The sequence below is a fragment of the Pungitius pungitius genome, chromosome 9 (genome assembly GCF_949316345.1).
Source record: "Pungitius pungitius chromosome 9, fPunPun2.1, whole genome shotgun sequence".
Taxonomy (NCBI): domain Eukaryota; kingdom Metazoa; phylum Chordata; class Actinopteri; order Perciformes; family Gasterosteidae; genus Pungitius; species Pungitius pungitius.
This window is the reverse complement of record NC_084908.1, coordinates 5767520-5779882: the sequence shown is the minus strand read 5'-3', so window position 1 is coordinate 5779882 and position 12363 is coordinate 5767520. Positions and strand designations below refer to the sequence as shown.

The 12363-nt window shown below is 44.7% G+C and overlaps 1 protein-coding gene, 1 long non-coding RNA gene and 1 other non-coding gene across 5 annotated transcripts; 2 read left to right on the top strand and 1 right to left on the bottom strand.

Moving 5' to 3' along the window:
- Window positions 1-622: 622 nt before the first annotated feature.
- On the top strand, window positions 623-1773 carry LOC119217848 (uncharacterized). The gene is made up of 4 exons (XR_005120306.2): window positions 623-783; window positions 879-1043; window positions 1138-1339; window positions 1611-1773. It is a non-coding gene; the product is annotated as an uncharacterized LOC119217848 (long non-coding RNA).
- Window positions 1774-3593: 1820 nt separating this feature from the next.
- LOC119217837 (uncharacterized) lies at window positions 3594-5300 on the top strand. The gene is made up of 2 exons (XR_009956966.1): window positions 3594-3948; window positions 4042-5300. It is a non-coding gene; the product is annotated as an uncharacterized LOC119217837 (transcript).
- zfp91 (ZFP91 zinc finger protein, atypical E3 ubiquitin ligase) lies at window positions 5291-11707 on the bottom strand. 3 transcript variants are annotated; one of them, XM_037471748.2, is made up of 13 exons: window positions 10727-11707; window positions 10038-10247; window positions 9676-9713; window positions 9395-9505; window positions 8785-8824; window positions 8215-8328; window positions 8033-8125; window positions 7766-7951; window positions 7605-7655; window positions 7208-7286; window positions 6972-7086; window positions 6774-6873; window positions 5291-6673 (listed from the first exon to the last, which is right to left on the bottom strand). In XM_037471748.2, the coding sequence occupies exons 1-13, from the start codon at window positions 10753-10755 to the stop codon at window positions 5749-5751; spliced, it is 2091 nt and encodes a 696-aa protein (XP_037327645.2). In that variant the 5' UTR covers window positions 10756-11707; the 3' UTR covers window positions 5291-5748. The 3 variants fall into 3 exon arrangements, with proteins under 3 accessions (XP_037327645.2, XP_037327642.2, XP_037327644.2); XM_037471745.2 differs by having other exon boundaries at window positions 10038-10781; XM_037471747.2 differs by having other exon boundaries at window positions 8785-8821; window positions 10038-10781.
- Between the last annotated feature and the right edge of the window lie 656 nt (window positions 11708-12363).

Below are 12363 nucleotides of genomic sequence, written 5' to 3'. Positions count from 1 at the left end.
GGAAAACTCAAGGTGCTTACAACAGATGTTTGATTAGATCTAGGACAATAGCCAAAGAAATTCACACCTTCTCCTTCATCCACGCAGCGGTGTTATGCAAAGACAAATGGGATCAAAGAGGAGAGGTGCTCTGAGATTCTTCTGCTCAGATAGTTCCCGCACAGCTGGTGTCTTGGAACTTCCTCAGAATTAAAGTCATGATTGGTTTTAGACAATCTAATAAAACATTATGGCATCATTATATTTTGCCATTACAATGTCCAGAGCCGCTTAGATGCTAAATAGCCGGTCCACAAGAAACAAAGTAGGCTACCGTAACAAAACAATTGGGACTGTGTACAAGTGTTCTTTTCCAAATATCATACAAAACATAAAATGTAATATGTATGGTTTTTATAATTTTCCACCAGATGCACGCATGCAAACGTGTCACCCCGGCACACACCCACACAATAACACGTGCACGAAGTGAAGTCAGTGAACCAGGTGCAGTGAATATAACATTTTTCCTGAGTTGATGACAACTACACTTGTTACCGTAAATGTAATTAAACCTTTGCAAGTAAATACCAATACTTTATCCATACACCTGTTCAACAAGCATACATTTAAACCGGTAGAAAGTTATATTTATATTTTCTCCTGCAGTCTCTTATTCACCGTAATGTGGTTTGTTTTGTCATTGTTTGAGACAGATATCCAACTAACTTGGACTACGTTCAGGTCGTTAAAGCATTGATTGTGAAGTACCCTTTCTTAAGGGATGTACACGGGAATGGTTATGTAAGTACCTCTCCTTTGGTCTCTAATTTGAACAGATTTTAGATTTACAGAAGTATGCATAATTAACTTTCATGATATCTGTTTGGAACAACCAGCATACCTGGCACAGCCAACTCAAGAGAAAATTCAAAACAGAACGGGCTCCACTAATCACCAATGAGGAAGTAAAACGGGTCAAAGAAAAGTTTCGGCAAGCAAGATCACTGAAGACCCCAGAAGAATCTCCATCCACGTGTCCAAAACGACTGAAGCCATCTCTAGTAAGTCCCCTCAATCTCACAAAAGCTAAGGCAAGATCATATTGTCATATTGTGTACATATGATCTGTAACCAGTGATATCTGCTTTGATAAAGGAATCATGCATTGTGGGGGAGGATGCAACCTCTGTTGAGGCTCATATCAAGGTACTGCTTGAGCAATACAGAAAGTTGCATCCCGACATGAATCTGGTGAAAGACGGCATAATGAAAACCTTTGCATAGACGCCGAGAAATAGCAGAAGGAATGTCAAAAGATCTGTTGAGGCGATATCCATTCCTAAAAACATCCGCTGGGGTAAGAACAATTAAGCTGCTGCCAACTTCAGCTACAGTCAGTGCTTTAAATTGCTCCCGGTCTATATATTAACACTTAACAGAAATTCTGAAAAGAGGTTCATATAGACTTCTCCTACAGTTGTAATTAATTAAGATTTTACTGCATCTGTCCTGGCTGCCACTACAGCGTTCCTCAGAAAAATCAAAGTGTTGATAAATGTTGTTTATATACTTAATACTTATAATACATTATGCCTTTCTTTCCCCTATTTTTCTTTTTTAAATCTCAGTTGTGCGATGAGGTTGATGCCATGCACCCCTCTCCAGTCAACATATGCCACCGCATCAGTGAGAACTTCACATCTATTCTCCCAAATATGCTGAAACTTGTCAAGGATTCGCCACTGAAAAAACTATACATGGAAGCAAGAGAGGATGCCTTGGCTGAAGATATTAAAGGTACTGATTTGAGCACATACAACTAAATAATTTTGCTCCATCATTGTGTCAGTTGTGTGCAGTCCGAGACTGTGGACAGTTCCACTGAATTGGTATTGCACTGTTAATCTGTTTGTGGCACCTAGTGGGGGTATAATGCAACATTATCTTGATGATGTTTAATTCGTTTATTTCTCACATACATTTTAAAAGCTAATACATTTTAGTTTAATGTACTGAACCTGAAGTAACATGCGGTAGCCTGTCTTGGAATTTGCAGGTTATTTGTATCAACCAACATTCCTTGAAATGCATTAAAATTGTAAAATACGTACGCAAATCAAAGGAATTGACTTCAGGGGTGGACTCCTCCTCTTGCTATCCATATTCAAGGAGAAGATTGAGGATTTCATTATGCTTGGACAGGAAAATACCTGGTGTCCTGCATAGCCACTAGTCATAAGTTAATGTTCTTTTAGATCACTGTGCACTCTTTATCATATTGATCTTGTTATGTATGCTAACATTCTTTTCTTTTATGCAGAAAAATCCTCAAACTCCACATCCAACCGTTCAACTGAAGGCAGAATGGTCCAGACAGGGCCAGAGTGTGGTCAATGTCGAGGGAATTGAGGTTTCTTCTTGCACTCTGGTGGATGAGGCCTTCATTGCAGCCTTCTGCATGTACTTTGTCTTCAACATGGCATATCCTGGATACTCGAAAAAGACACTGACCTTTCTCCAGAGGCGCATCGCAAACATCACGGGGGATGGAGACAAATCCCTGCCGGTAACTGTAACTCGAATTGTCAACCTTCTTCACTGATCATGCCTGGACTGCATCAGTGAAGAAAATGCTCAAAGAGGACCTTTACTCTTAGAAAACGGATTCATCATATTGGACTTGTACATGCACACGACCCTCATTTCAACATAACCTGTGGGATGAGTAACTGCCAGTCTGCTTTTTTTATCATTCTTTTGGGTTGGATGTTTATCGAAAACACAAACACAACATTTCTGATTGCTCTGAAGTAACTGAAGATTTTGCTCAGTCCAGGAAATGAGTTGGACCATCAAGCTCTCAACACATATTTAGTTGATGATAGACTGTATGTTTCCTTGAGGTATTCTGTGCAAGTATGTTCTATCTAAATGTGTGTTATTTTTTAAAGTATTCTGCCTTATGTTAATGTAACTGCAATCTTTACATATTGTTATGTTACGCACTGACATTGATTCATTTTATATGTAGCTATATTCAATTGAATGAATTAAGATTTTTACACTATAAATGCTGCCATGTTTATCTGAAAACATACATGTTCATTGATGTTAATAAATGGTAAAGAAGCAATTATTGTGTAGACAATTCTGGTACATTTTTGTCTCCTTAAAGTCCAGAATAGCTTGTCACTGGGGGGTACCCTTTTAATGAAGTACATTGCTGTACCGTATAGATTAAAAGGTACATTTATGTCTTGCAGGGTACACAACTGTACTTAAACTGGTATAATTTGATAAGGTACATAAATGGACCAGGACTGAAAGGTACACAATTGTCTCTCAAAAGGGTACCTCCCCTGCGACAAGCATTTGTACAGATGTACAAACTGGTACCTCTATTTTTGAGTATGTACATGACATACCTCATTCTCCAGTCTTCTCAAGTTCTATTTTACTATTATTTTATTGTTTAGTGTTTACGGTCTCTCATATCTGTACGTTTTCCCTTAATTCGATTTAAATTGTAATGCGTCTTTGGGTACCAAGAAAAGCACTACAAAAAACCCAAAGTATTATTATTATTATTACTATATGCCGTGCAATGCCCCTCCTGGACTGCTGGCGGCAGTGCACGGCCAGAATGGGAAAGCAGAGCACCGACTGAATTGCAGCAGCGAACACTGGACCTTCAATTTGGCGTTTAGCTCGTTCCTAAAGGAAATGGCAATGTTTAAATGTTTCCCCGCGGTGGTATTTCAACGCATTTAACCTTTTACTGGACTATTCCATCAAGCCGAGGAACGGTACATCCGTGTGCTTTAATTTAGAGTCCAAGCCGAGCAGCTAACGTTAGCTAGCGTAGCCGCGGTCGAGTTAAGCCATGAGCTCTCTGGTGGGCTACGGAGTGTCCTCAGAGTCCGACAGCGACGGGGACGCGGAGTACGCGAACTATGAGGGCGTTTGGTAAGTGTACATAAAACAGATCACCAGATATGTTAAGGGGGTCGCGCTAGCTAACGTCTCCCGCTCTCTCTTTCCCCCCTTTTGTGAAAACAGTTTAATGGGTGGCGAGTCGTCAACTGTCCGAAAAACCCGCAACTTTTTGCTGGAGTCCGGTTCCGCGTCCAGCGGATCCGAACCAGAGGCAGAGGACCCGAGACTCTGTTCATCGCCTGCGCATCCCCACACGCTGGCTTCTTTAGCATTCCGGCCCACCGTCCCCGCCTCCCTCCCGAGTCCCCTCGCCTCCCATAAGCTCCCCCCCCCCCTCCCTGAACACCTCCTCTGACAGCGGCGTGTTCGCGAATCCTTTCAAGGCGCAGGCGGACCGGAAGCTCAGCGCCTTGCAGAAACACGTCCCCCTCACTATGCAGGCCAAACCTTCCCAGATCGGTGGTAAGAAGGTGTGCGTGTCGTACAGGAAAAATGGACGGTGCAGGTTTGGGATCAAGTGTAAGTTCGCTCATGACAGTGACCTCCAGACGGACAGCCAACCGGCCGTGAGCGAGGGGACGCCGGGTTCGGATCAGGCCGAGTACCGCGCAGGAGGATCCCAGAACCTCAAGCAGACTAAGGAGGAGGAGGAGGAGTCAGCAGGGCAGCATGGGAAGAAGAGGAAGGTGGGACTGAGTGACACCTTGACTCCTCCTAAGCGAGCAATGAAGCAGTACGTCACGCAGAGGGGCCGAGAGCAGCTCAACATGTCCTGATGCAGCTTTCTGTCTCTCCTCTGTAGGTAAACATGCTGTAGAAACGTCCACTATGCATTAAGAGGACCAGCTAATGACTCAGGCAACAAACGGTTTCTGCTCAAGCCTGGGGGGGGGGGGGGGGGGATTCCTTGGGTTTATGTGTGTTGGTTCACATCAGTGAATATACACTTTGGATCAATGTTTTTATTTTTATTTTTTTTAAAGTGAATAGTTGTTTGCTCTACCAAACATCCTAAATCACAATCCAGAAGAGGTGCAATTTGGGTATTGACATTTGCTCTGAGGTTTCTACATAGCTTTGCTTATCAAATCTCATTTCACTTTTAAGTTCAACTTTGTGACTGTGCTTGCTGTTATTTTAAGGGTTTGTGTGTGTGAGCTACAGCATCCTAGGGTTTGTGAGTAGTGTATATACATTAGGTGGGTCATCATTCCTTAAATGTTGGTGTAACAGGTTTAATGGCACTCCCCAGTTAGCTAAATATGTGTTCTTGACTTTTTACACAGCTGTAAGACTTTTTAGGTTTTCAAATGTTTCTCCTAAGATTAACATTTTCTTTTAACCTTGCAAAACAAAGCAATAAATCTGGATATTAACTGAAACATAGCTGCCCAGTTTTTTTTTTTTTAAACCATTGTCTCACCTCACTAATGTCGTCTGTTAATTTGTGAGATGAATAGAGCTAATTTATTTTATTAGGAACACACTAGATGTGCACTGTATAATTATGCAATATTATTACATTACATTATAACAACCTCTGCATCGTTAAACACACTCACATGAAAAGCTAGTTCAGTTTACCAGACTTATGTACAAAGATAACAGCTTACACACACAGCTCCCTGATACAGATGTTCTAAAAAGCTACCAAATATGTCCGAGTGAATAGTGCGTAATACATAATCTTCAGTGGTTCCCCTACCATGTCCCTCTGAAATTAGAAATAGGGGAAATACTGATCTTACATTTACTTAAAAACAATGCAATGCGGCATATCAGATCACTGGTGACAACCTTCTACCAGCTGTTTTGGGGTTCGCTGTCCTTTTACATGAGGGACTGTCTTTCGACGCTGTCTGACAGAACGTCCTTGCGTCCCTCCTGTCCCCAGACCACGCTGTCGCCCCCCATTACTTCAGTCTGTGCGAGGGAGCTGGCTGATGGAGAGGACGACGAGAGCACCGCATTGTCCAGAATAAAGCTGTCCCCGTTACTGGAGGCCGGGTCCTGGGGCGGGGGCGGGGCCAGGAGAGGCGAGCTCACAGCGGCCGCATCAAGGGTCTGAAGCTGCTGCGCTGTCGATTGAATGGGGATTTGCTGAATGTGCGTCTGAGCCTGGCTGACCGGCTGGAAGGTCATTTGTAGGATTTGGGTCTGCCCCGGGCCCTGCTGCTGGGAGGAGTACGACTGCAGAGGGTGCAGCTGGGGTTGATGCGGGGTAACCACCTGGCCAGGGTGGAGCGTCAGCTGTTGGATCTGGGGGTGCTGAGCGGGATGCACAAACTGGACCGGCATCTGGAGCTGGAGGTGGGTCTGCTGATGGTTCTCGGCTGGCAAAGGCGGGTTCATGGCGGACAGGGCAATCGTCACTGGCACCTGCATGGTATGGAGGCTCTGGTCTTGTCCCAGTAAAACCACCTGGTGACTCACCTGTCGGCTAAGCTGGTCCACTTGCCCCTCCTGCCCAATTGGGTGCACATCCAGGCTGGCGGCCTCCGCTTGCACAGGGTTTCCCTGCAACTCCAGCAGGGACGCAGGGGTTGTGAGGAGGGCGCCAGCATTGGCCGCCAGAGCCTCTGCAATCAGCACCTCGGGGTGACTCTTGGCCTTGTGGGCCACCACGCAGTCTTTTTTCTCAAACTTCTTGCCACAAATGGAGCAGGCGAACTGATAAGTGGCGTCAGCGTCGTGCTTCTTCATGTGCCAGTTGAGTGACGCCTTCTGGCGGCACGTGAAGCCACAGATCTCACACCTAAGGCAAAATATCCAAAGAAAACCACATGTATTCATTTAGCAAATCTGAAGAACTTGGTTAGCAAAGAAAGAGACTGATCAATATGGTATATACTCACTGCAGCGGCTTTTCTCCCGTGTGAATCATGCGGTGAACAGCCAGGTTGTGGGAGCTTTTGAAGGCACGTGCACAGAACTCACAAATGTAGTCCCGCTGGTCTAAAAGTAAACATTTAAAAAAAACAAAAAAAAACACTAATTTCTCCATTGAAATTCATCAAGAAATTCTCAGGCACTGATTGAACAGTATTAGGTACCTGTGTGGTGTTTTGCATGACGTAGCAGCTGCTTCTGCAGACGGAAAAGCCGTCCACAAGAGGGGTGAGGACACACGTATTTCTTCTTGAGCAGGTGCTGATACTTAATGTGGTGCTAGTGTGCAAAACCAAAAAACACAGGTCATCGTTAACAGAAGAATGGAGACGCTAGCGTACTGCAGTTTCATGGTATGCTCTATAGTCTTCGGTGGGATTGTGCGTGTGCGGAGACAAACCTGCAGGTACCGAGGATGAGCCAGGACTGTCCCGCATCCTTCCATCTCACAGCGCACGTACTGCACCGGTGGCTTCTTCCTGCGTGGGGCAAAGACCACGTCATCGCAGCATCAGTGCCGAGAACCAAATACTCAAGCAGGCGTGTAAGAAAATAGATGTACGTTCATGCAGTATATGAGCACACAGACAGCGTGTGAATTCAACTAGTGGCTCTTGTAGCTTACAAATAGTATATTGATATATCATTGAGCTAGGATTTCAAGCCTTCCCAAAAAAACATTGAAAAAGCAAATTCAAAGCCACTGCCACTTGCGCTTTATTTTCAGATTAAATAATGCAACAGTGATACTTTAATGTTATGAAGCTTGGATTGTGATCCCCCCCCCTCAACCTCACCTCCTCTTTGGCAGCCGTGGGGTTTTGTCGTCTTTTTTCCGCCTGCCTCTCCTAACACGGACAAAAAAAAAAGACAAAAGAGACAAATACAAACACTTCCTAGATTCTATCAGGGACTCACATGTTACATTCAGGTTTAAAAGCACTTTGGTAACACTTACTTCCTGGGTCCATCCGGGTCGTCTACTGGTTCGTCCTCGAGCTTCACTTCCTCGTCCAGACTCTCCACGTTGTCCAAACCCTCAATCTTTACCTCAGCCACCTCCTTCTCGCTTTTAAGCGCCCTCTCTTTCTCTTTCCTCTCCTTTGCTCTCGGTGGAGCTCTTCGCTTTGGTTTTTGCACATCCCTTAAAAAGATGAAGAGGAATGTCCTGTCACTGACCGGACTATGTATACGTAAATTTAGTCAGACATACACACATACACACCGCTCGGCGTCGGGATCGTAGCTTCGGTCATTTAGGTCATCTGTAAAAGGGAGATCTTCATCACTGCAGAGACCTTCTTCTTCCTCCGCACCGCTGAGAGCAAAACAACCAAACGTGTTGAAACAGAACGCCCCGCTGTCTGTCTGCACGGCCTCACGTGGATGCACCAGAGAGGAGCGTACCTCGGACTCTGTGGCTGGTAGCTGAGGTCATTCAGGTCATCCCCGAATGGAGGGTCGTCTTCATCATCCAAGACCGTCTCAGGGACGTCCTCACTTCCCTCCTCTTTCTTTTGGCTGAGACAGCGGGAGTGCAAACACATTTGCACTTATTCACACACTTGGACAAAACACAAAGCAGTAGCCTGCTACAGCAATAGGTTCAGAGGGTCATAAATATCTCAACAAGATACGATACAGTTCCTCCATTGTTAAAGCTAATAAATGTACGATTCCTTTCTTAAATTTCAAAATAAAACTACAGTCAGAGAAGTCACCGCTAATCTTTATCTCTGTCACCATCCTTAAATCTCTAAACTGAAAAGTCTGATGTTACATAATCACATCTATAAAAAGGTTCACTTCAACTAAATAACACAACTCAAACGTTCCCACATACCTACTGAACAAAACCGAAGTGTTCTACTGCAATTAATAAGTGGGATATCTTTTTCTGAAGAATGTATGTCTAGCACTGAGTGGACACTCAAAATGGGCACATTATCTTTCACCAAAGGGGGTAAATATACTCACATTTCATAGTTGTCTTTGTTTTCTACCGCTACTTTCTCTGCTGCAAGAGAAAGGGGAGAGGTCATAAGCATGAGAGGCCACACATCTCAAATCAAATATTCATGGACCTTTATCACATTCATACAGTCCCTCAATAGTGTACAGTTTGTGACTACGGTGTGAATGTGAGTTACTGATGGGCAGGTGGCTCTGTGTACGGTAGCTCCTGTCATCAGTGTGTGAATGGATGAATGGAGACAGGTAGGCTTAAAGAGCTTTGAGTGGTCAGAGGACTAAAAGAAGAGTAAAAGTATGCTACGTGAATCATTTAAAAACAAAAATCCGTAAAAGCAAAAATGAAGCATTGAACCAATGGGAGAGATGTCTAATAAGCCACTATTGCACTTTGATGTAAAATACGTGATGACGTCATCACTGTCTCGCAGTGGAAGAGGGAGTGAGCGACCAATAAGAGATTGCAAAGATTTGTAGCTGAAAAAGTAGCACGGATTCAAATTGGCATCAAAAAGGTGTTTGACAGAACCCCCTGAACAGATAACATCCGGCATCTGTACGATAGGGTTTGTGTACTCCCAAACGTGTCAGCACTCGCTGTCAACAGGTTGCTCACCAGCTGGATTCTCCATTCCGGGTTCGGTCTTGCACACAGGCTTGGCAGAACCGCGGACAGCCCTTCCGGAGGGGGCCTTGGCGCGGCTCGGGGGGCGTCTGGAGTGTAGAGCTGGGGTGAGGGAGCACAAGCGCACAACATCAAACAAGGCCGTCTCCCATCAAGTGTGCCAGGCCCACGTGCAGTCACACCAGGCAGCTCGGAATCAGAGTTTAACTTAAACGTAGCAGGAGACACATCAACGAGCCCCCCCCCCCCCCCCCCCCACACCCCCCACTTACCTTGAGCATCTGTGGCAGGTTTCTTGGGGTCCCCTGAGCTGTTGGAACGGAAGAGAAAACAGACTTCTGATGTGCCACCATTCATCTTTTTTTATACGGCAATACATTTAAAAGATTTAGTATTAAAAACGCGTTTTTATTTTATTTCTAAAACCAGGTGCGTTTTACTCCACCTGCCCCCTCCCCTCCCCTCCCATCCAAAGCTGCAGGAAGGGGACGAGTCACGCTGAAGGCGTGCTTTTGACAGGCGCTGACCCCGCCGACATAAACACACACACGTTACACAAGCTTAGTCCTGCTCATTATAAAACGCATGTGCATCTCGTTTAGCTAACGTTATGACGTTTGCATTCAAAACGTACTTTGTGCCTTGAAGGCTGTCATCTGCGACCCCCCCTCCAGCCTCGGCACATTCGGACGGCTTCTTCCGCCTCGCGTTGGAAACTTTCCTCCGCTTCGTCGCGCCGGTGTCCGGGCTCGGTTCGTCTTCGTCTTCACTCTTGGTGTCCTTTAGCCAGGCCGGTACTGCCCTCGTTGATCGGTCTCTCAACACCCGCCCTGAGCTCTGTGGGCTGGATGATGCTCCGTTAACCTCAATTAGTGAAGCGCAGACGGCGGACCTCGAGCGGCACGCTCCCCGCTCTCTGAGCCCCCTGCGCGGGGTAACGGTCAGACTGGTGGCCGCGGTCCTTTCTGTGGCCTTGTCCTCCGCCGGCTCGTCACCTTTATTTACACCCCCGGTTCGGTCGCCTGCGGGTTCCATTACCGCGAAGACACCTCAGCCTACTTGCACTTCAGCTTAAAGTCAAGTAGGTTTAGTTGCAATTTGAGTAAAAATGGACGACATCTGGTTTAAAGACGACTGTTTTGATCGCGAGCGGCCTTTATCCAACAACGGGGCATTTTCTGTGAATGCCTAGGGTTCGTCGCACATTAAAGGCATATATTAATTGGTTAGAAATTGAAAACTTTTCTATTCAGTAATAATCCGATAGTATTTTAAAGAAGCAGACACACTATTTTCCCATTCTTAAAGCTATAGTAAACCTACTTATTCGCCCGGGCTCGGCGCACAGCCATTTTGTGCGCTTTGTTGCGTCTCCTTTAAGCCAAACGTAAACTGCGGTTACGTTGTGGGAAGGCTCCTCCTCTCAGCAGCTCTAACAACCATCTGGATGTCCCTTTTTGCTTCTTTGCGAAACGAGTCAGCCTAGCTGCATTGTTTATACATCTATGAAGATCTCTGCAGGCGTCGCTCACGGGGTCGGCTGATGGGGCATTGTGGGAACTGTAGTGGAAGTTAGATGAAGACAACCTGGACATTGGTTACAAGGATATTGCTATAATCTTCGTGCTGGTATTGTTTTTTTTAAATGAAATCGGAATAACAGATCATGTGAATGATTACACAGGAATTTAATTTAGAAAATAACACAATGAATAACACAACACCCATTAGTAAATAAACATATTTAACATTATCTAGTATAGTCCTATTGAGATTTAAAATGTATTTTAAGAGCTGTCTTGGCCAAGACAACAGCTCAGACGTATCACCATTAACGGCTTTCACAAATTCTGAAAATATATTTATGTGAAATACAAAAGGCTTCAATTACAACCCCGGAAATCCAGGTAAAATTAAAATGTTCATTTTGGGTGTGTGTATCTGATTTCCAAGCCTTACGTTTGTTTGTGTTTTGAGCATTTTCTAGACACTCAAAATGTAAAATATTGTATATGGGGAATTCCCATATTCACGACAATAAAGGCTATTCTGTATTTGTGACTGTGGGGCTAACATGGCCGCCAGTGAAAACATGCACTTGGCGGCTGTGCTGCAGGCTGCTCTGATGACGTGCTTTCACCACCAGGTGGCAATGTTGTGTTAAATGTTTAACTCCACTCTTGCAGCCTTATGTCTCCCTAACTTGGATTAAAATCATTCACCTGCCATTGATCAGTGTGACAAAGCCGGTATGTTGTTGATGTATTTTTGAAAGCGGTATGTCAGAGATAATCGTCACAGGAAATAAACTCACTTGCCTCTTGTCTTTGGAATTAGTTTTTCAGCTGTGTGGAGGTCAGGCAAAATCACAACATTATTTCTTTTATCCAAAATCAGAATCTAATATTGATAGCATAGTTTTTTATCAAAACCAGATAATGCGCAATCGCGTTACAGACATTATTCGTTACAGACATGATCTTAGTATTTCCACTAACTGACATTGTGCATTTTTACCGTTCTCTTATTTCCTATTCGCATGCATGTTTAAACAAGACACGGTAAAATGAATTGGATTATTGCGGAAACTTTTGCCACATTTTAATGGTAAAACAGTTGGCTGAAAGGTCCTGCCTGTACCTGATTGCCTTCCTGCACACATTGTACTCAAGTTTGAAGGCTCCCTGAACTCCTTGCTCGGGTACAACATGTTTCTAGGGTAAAGTTGACCTGCCACAGAGAAGTTTCTGAAACATTCTCCCAGCACTGCGCTCTCCGCATCATGCCACGTTGCATAAGTAGCCCATGTGTCGGGTCAGGGTTGGGTTTTTATTCACAGAGGTTGAAGTCAAAGTCCTTCGGGCCTAAGGGGATGACTCCCATTCTTTCCACAAGTCCTGGTTGTGCGGTTTGTTCTAAAATAAGGGTCAGTTGACTCATGTTTTTGATAAAAATGGATG